The sequence below is a fragment of the Limanda limanda genome, chromosome 14, assembly GCF_963576545.1.
Source record: "Limanda limanda chromosome 14, fLimLim1.1, whole genome shotgun sequence".
NCBI classification, from domain to species: domain Eukaryota; kingdom Metazoa; phylum Chordata; class Actinopteri; order Pleuronectiformes; family Pleuronectidae; genus Limanda; species Limanda limanda.
In genome coordinates this window covers 18258648-18264647 of record NC_083649.1, presented here as the reverse complement: position 1 = coordinate 18264647, position 6000 = coordinate 18258648, and the positions used below count along the sequence as shown (strand labels likewise).

Sequence of the window (6000 nt, the reverse complement as noted above, 5' to 3'; positions counted from 1 at the left end):
AGTTCCTGTCATGTTTCGACTCGCCATGAAACCCGGGGCCTCCAGTGTTTTTGTTTGATCTCAGGACAGAAGTTGCTCTTCATGTTTTTAAAGCCACTGTGTTTTTCCGCACACACACCTTGTGATGGCCTTTAAAGCCCATTGTTCCTCAGAGCTCATATTCCACATCATTTTGGAACCTCGCTCACTTTGCTCCCTCTCTCTCTCTCTCTCTCTGCAGCCGCCTGAGTGGATGTGATTTCCTCACATTCTCATTGTGGGGTATGCGCTGTAGGACGCTGCCACACGTTTGACAACTTACAGAATATGCAACAATAATGTAATGTAATCATGACTGCAGCACCGAATGGGACAGAACAATGGAAGGTAGAATAAATAATAGTCTTTCACACAAAGTGTCATATTTCCATTTTCTTTGACATTGCTGCGCTGCAAAGAATTGCCACCAATTGCTTCTATACCTTTGTTTTGGTGGATTCAGACAGCTTCGATGTGGAGTGTCTCCAGACTAATAACAGACTTTTAGTTGTTAAAAACTCAAACTGTTTTTTTATTTTTTTATTTCAGTCACTGTTTCAAAAAACATGCTATCTGGACAGATAAGTAATTCCTTCTGGTGGAGCCATGCACAGTCAGCACAGACAGGCCTACTGAAAAATGCTTAATGAAACATGATCACCAGTTACATTTCATACAAACCTTTGGGAGTCTCGGAAGAAGACTTGGAAACTGCCATCTGACCTCTGCTAAGATATAGGGCACAGATACAAACAACTTTTCAGATATCATTTCAGACATACATTTGGACAAAATATTGCATTTGTATTAATTTCTCACCTAGCTTCCCCTCTTCAGGGTCCCGAGAGGGCAGAGCCAGATTATCTCCACATTCTGTGCATTGTGTAGAGGCCAGAGCTGGCAGCTTGTTATAGGTCATCTACATGAAGAGATCCATAATCCCTCCTCTGTCTGTGTGGATACCAAACCTTATTGATCCCCACAGGAACGGCCTTTGTTTGCTATCATCGTGAAAACAGAGGTTACAGGTCAGACCTCGGGGTCGACTACACAGATTCTCAGGGACCTTTTGGCTTCGAACCTGCCTAAACAACGATTTGTTATGACTCAGGAGACTTTCTCCAATAATCGACCCCGGCATCAAACATTAGACACCTTTTAAAATCTGACCCTCGGTATATTCTGTATTTGAAATTTGTCATTTTTATTTTTTATCATTTACATTTGAGTGTGTAAATTATAGTGTTGATGAATACAGTCTTGCATTGTTCGTAGGGCCCCATTACGGTATGGACTTTTAAACAAATCTGAAAAATCACAAATGACCTTGTAATTAATGGTATCTCTGGTGATATGAGTTCAGTTGTTTGAAATCAGTCACAGTTATATTGCATGCTTTCTGCAATATATTCTTTAACAGACCTATTTTAAAAACAACCGGTGCTGCATAATATCTATTTTATTTATCATGCGATGATACTTTATTGAAGCTATTTCATGTCTTAGCTTGTGCATGTTCACAAAAACACAAAACAACTGATAATCTATTTCCCTCTTTATATTATTTCTCGTCTTTGTATTTACGTTAAATTGTTTTTCATGATCTATGTGTGCACTGAATTATTTTTTCCAATGAATTGAAGTGTTGTCCAATGATTTAGACGAGCAGCAGTCCACTTCCACCTCAGGCAGCTTTCACCTCGACATGTTCTGTGCAGAGAATTAACATATCTAATGTTTGTATAAATTCACATTTATGAATAAAGTTGTTGAAAAAACACCTGTGATCCATAACAACAAGGTCAATCTAAACAGCCACATGCTAATAGGGATTAGCATGCTAATAGAAACTGCCACACTTTTTTCAAAATGTTTATTATGTTTATAGAAATTGCCCCAGTTTAATGGCTGCTCTCCCAGGTGCAATAACAGACAGTGGAAGAATATCAAAAACATCTCTAATTTAAAATAAAACAAAAATAAAAATACGATGCCGCTGCTTTAAAAGGGGGAGGACCTCCTCTGAGCAGGAGTGATCAACATTTACCTGATAAAGAGTTTCTCGCTTCCACACAGTGTGCATGTCCGCTTGCTTTTTCTTAAATGGCTTATTTCCTAATTAAATGACAAACCGGCGGATTGGTTCGCTGCCCGGCCGAACTGACGTCAATCGGATTGGTTAGGGGGGGGGGGTGACAGCGGCAGGCCCCGCCCCCCCCGTGGGCCAAGGTAGAGCGTGGAGCCGCGAGAGAGGGAGGGGAGGGGAGGAGGGAGGAGGAGGGAGCAGGGGGCTGAGCTGAGCCCACGTGTGACGCTTTCATTCCCGGCTCAGTAATATTCTCATAGCGGGGCTTTGCATATCTCCGGCTCCGGATCTGTGTGTGTGTGTGTGTGTCCGTCCTCTGCCGCCGCCGCCGCTGCACAGTCCCAGCCGAGAGTTGTTTGGAATAGACATGGAAGGAGACGGGAGTCAAGCCACATCCGGAAGCCTGAGCGACTCCCAGCATGACCCGGGGTAAGGACATTTCTGCATTTCTTCATTTCATTCCCCCCCCCAACCTCCCCACCTCCTGTTCCCAAACACCTTGAAGGAGGACTTCGACTGTGCCGTGCCGGATCCGTGCCACCCCCCCCCCTCTCCCCTACTGTCCTCCTCCTCCTCCCCGGTGCGCACTTCCACCGTGCACCGGGTTTGTTTCCACACGCAGTTTTTTGCACCCCCCCCCCTCCACACCACCACCTCCATAGCTTCGTATCGAGAGTGCCTGCCCCCCCCCCCCCTCCCCTTCCCTTTTTACATGTAGATAGCCTATAATTACCCGGTGTGTCCCTCCTCCCGTTGTCCTCTCAGGTCGCTTTTAGAAGTAGTTAGTCGTCAAAATGGCCGAGCTGACATCTGGACTCACTTCTGTTGTGTTCCCCCCCCACAGCAAAATGTTTATCGGTGGCCTCAGCTGGCAAACCTCACCAGGTGAGAGAGCTCCTCTTCTTCCTCCTTCCTCCTCCGTGTCCTGTGCGTGTGTGTGTGTGTGTGTGTGTGTCTCTGTGTGTGTGTGTGTTTCTCCTTCTTGTGTCTGTTTGTGTTCATTTGTGTGTGTGGCCGCTGCCTTTCGTTTTGACGTGCGAGTGTGTGTGAGGACCGTGCAGTGGTGGAAGTATGCACGGAGGTGTGTGTGCGGAGGTGTGTGTGTGCGTGTGTGTGTGTGTGTGTGTGCGCGTGCGTGTTCCCTGATCTCCGTCCATGTGAAGTCCTCTATTCGACCCCTGTGCAGCATCGCGGGGTGTTTGTGTTGTTGTGTGCTCGTGTCCTCTCTCCTGTAGAAACACACTGACATGTCTCCTCTCTCTCTCTCCCTCTCCCCCTCTCTCCCTCTCTCTCTCTCTCCACAGACAGCCTTAGAGACTATTTCAGTAAATTCGGAGAGATCCGAGAATGTATGGTGATGAGAGACCCCACGACGAAACGCTCAAGGTAAACCACCCCCGGGGCTTTCTCTACTTTTCCTCTCGCCCCCCCCCAGTGCATGTAACGATATCTCTCACTTCTGTCCGTGTTGAGTATTAATCCCGCGTGCATGTGTGTGTGTCCGTGTGTGTGTCCCCGGGTGCGCGCACGCCTGCGTGTGGTTCCACAGCGAGCCAGATAAGCTTAAACGCTCACTGCTGTAAAGCTGCGGCCGAATGCAATTTGACATTGACTTTGTGACTGCACCACAGTGTTGGTGGAGCAGCGTCTCTCCCGCGGTAACACAAGCGGGACCGCGGTCGGCCGTGTGTCCTCAGTCTCAAGTTCAAACCGGCTCCAGGACGTCCACAATGTGGATCCACCAACGCGTCACTGAGAGAGATCCTCACAATAATAAGGTCACGGCAATAGCGTGCCTTATTTTTGTCGAGGGACATTCATTCACTGTGTTATTTGCAATAAGAAAAAAAAATGTTTTTTGGAATATTCCGTTTTTGTGCTATGGATGCATTATAACACTGTTGTTGTTTTCCTTCTTGTCTGTTTTGCAGAGGATTTGGGTTTGTTACGTTCACAGACGCCGCCAGTGTAGATAAAGTCTTAGCTCAACAACACCACGAATTAGACTCAAAGACGGTGAGTTGACTGTGACTACACTTTGATACATTTCATGTGTGTTTCCTGCTTTTTTTTGTTGTGTGTTTTTTCAACAAAGACCTTCAGTCACACTTCAGTCCGAAAACCGTGTGACGGCCCAAGGCCTCCTGGGAAACACCTCCCCGGTTAACAGGGTTTACGGATCAAGGTCGTTTATAAGGGCTAAAAAAGTATGATGGTGCCTGTCAACACTAAACCCGGCAATAAAACACGACTCCAGGGTGAATATTATGTGTTCACTTTCACTTCTGTGGATGAATGGGGCTGACACGCCCACTCCCTCGCTGCAGCCACATGTGCAGTGTGCACATATCTCATGTTCCACTGAAGGGCGTGCGGTCCTGAAGTGCCTCCGCTCCTGTTTGACCCGGCACATGTTCCACTGTTTCACCACCAATGTGCTGAGGACTGGGTTTAAAACAGCACTTACCAAAAAACCTTGCCCTGATTTATGAAGAAAAAGAAGAAAGAAAAAAAAAAAGAGCGCTGTGTTTTTTAGTCAGCTAAAATAAAGCAGAAATAATCAACTACAATTAATTAATCTTTTTTACCAACTGGTTTCTGTAATGTAAAATAAAGTGGGTATGGAAATGAAGCAAAACAACATTAATCCGCAGGGACAATGTCAATACATTAAATATCGGTAATGGGTGTTTAGTTTGAAAGGGTCCCTGGAATTTACTTATGAAAGGCAATGCGTTCACAGGCACACACTCAGACGCTCACTTAACACAAAACTTTGAACTATATTTTACTCGTCTTTTGAAATTTGGCAGCAGATGAATAATTAAGCACGCTCGTCATTTTATACGAGATGTGTCTGTAATGGTAGATTAGATGAGGTTCGGCCGAAGTTATATTTGTCTGGGATTTCTCCACAGTGGGGGGGGTCGTGTCCGGATACACTGGAGTTATGGAGTCGTGCATGTTGAGGAAACGTGATTTTTTGGATCCTTGATTTTGAAAGACATATACATTTTTAGTTAAGGTAGCAGTATGATTTAAGGATACGCCGAAATCGGCAAAGGTTTGTGTGTATATGTAAGATTTGTTTTTCCCTTATTGATACAGATCTGAGGGAAGTTGTTGTTTGTTGTGCAGTGGACGTTACCTTATATTCCTTCCTGTTCTTTTTATTATCAAGTTCTTTGTAAGTGGCTGATTTACAAATATTAAATAAAAAAAAACCTAAGGTGTCTCCGGTGTGTTACAATGTCACTCAAACTTTGTGCGTCAGTGTTTTTTTGTGTAGGAACATTACAAATCTTACACATAAGCCCTCTTAGCCCCAGTGTTGTGCTGTGGGAATCAGTCCGATAGGAATATGCAATGGCCCTTCTGTTTTAAATGAGTGACTACAGAGAGAAGACAGCAGGAAGACTAATGACACTGCAAACCTTACAGACGTCTGCAGAGAGGCAGACGCAGCAGCAGGTTAAGAGGCTGCTTGAACGGATAATGATGCAAAACGTACTTTGATGCAGAATCTAGAGCAGTTTGATAACTTCACGTTTGGCATTTTTAATGAAGAATTTTTTTTTTATATATAAATGTTATAGCAAAGGTCTAGAGAGAGGATACACGTGAGAGACGACTGCACATGAAAAAAAACAGTTTCACCTGGGCGTTGGCTTGCACTACCCAGTCTTGTACGGATGCCAGATAAATAGAGCAGTTGTCGGTCTGATGCCTTGCTCCTAGGCGTTGTGAGTGTCGTGGCATCAGGAAACGGTTAAATTCCTTGTGCATCTTTTAATTATTCTGTTGGATATTCATTGGATTTAACTTAATGACCCCCTGCTCGTACCAGCGTCTTAAACCACGTCACGGCTGACTTCATCAGTTCACCCCTAAGAGAA

The 6000-nt window shown here is 44.9% G+C and overlaps 1 protein-coding gene across 8 annotated transcripts in view; it reads left to right on the top strand.

The window, feature by feature from the left end:
- Positions 1–2313: 2313 nt before the first annotated feature.
- Positions 2314–6000, top strand: part of msi2b (musashi RNA-binding protein 2b) — a 244615-nt gene continuing 240928 nt past the window's right edge. For all 8 annotated transcript variants that reach the window (XM_061086625.1, XM_061086621.1, XM_061086624.1 and 5 more), the window contains exons 1-4: positions 2314–2533; positions 2949–2989; positions 3409–3490; positions 4036–4120. In XM_061086625.1, the coding sequence (XP_060942608.1) occupies positions 2472–2533; positions 2949–2989; positions 3409–3490; positions 4036–4120 (270 nt within the window). In that variant the 5' untranslated portion in view covers positions 2314–2471. The remainder of the gene's footprint in view (positions 2534–2948; positions 2990–3408; positions 3491–4035; positions 4121–6000) is intronic.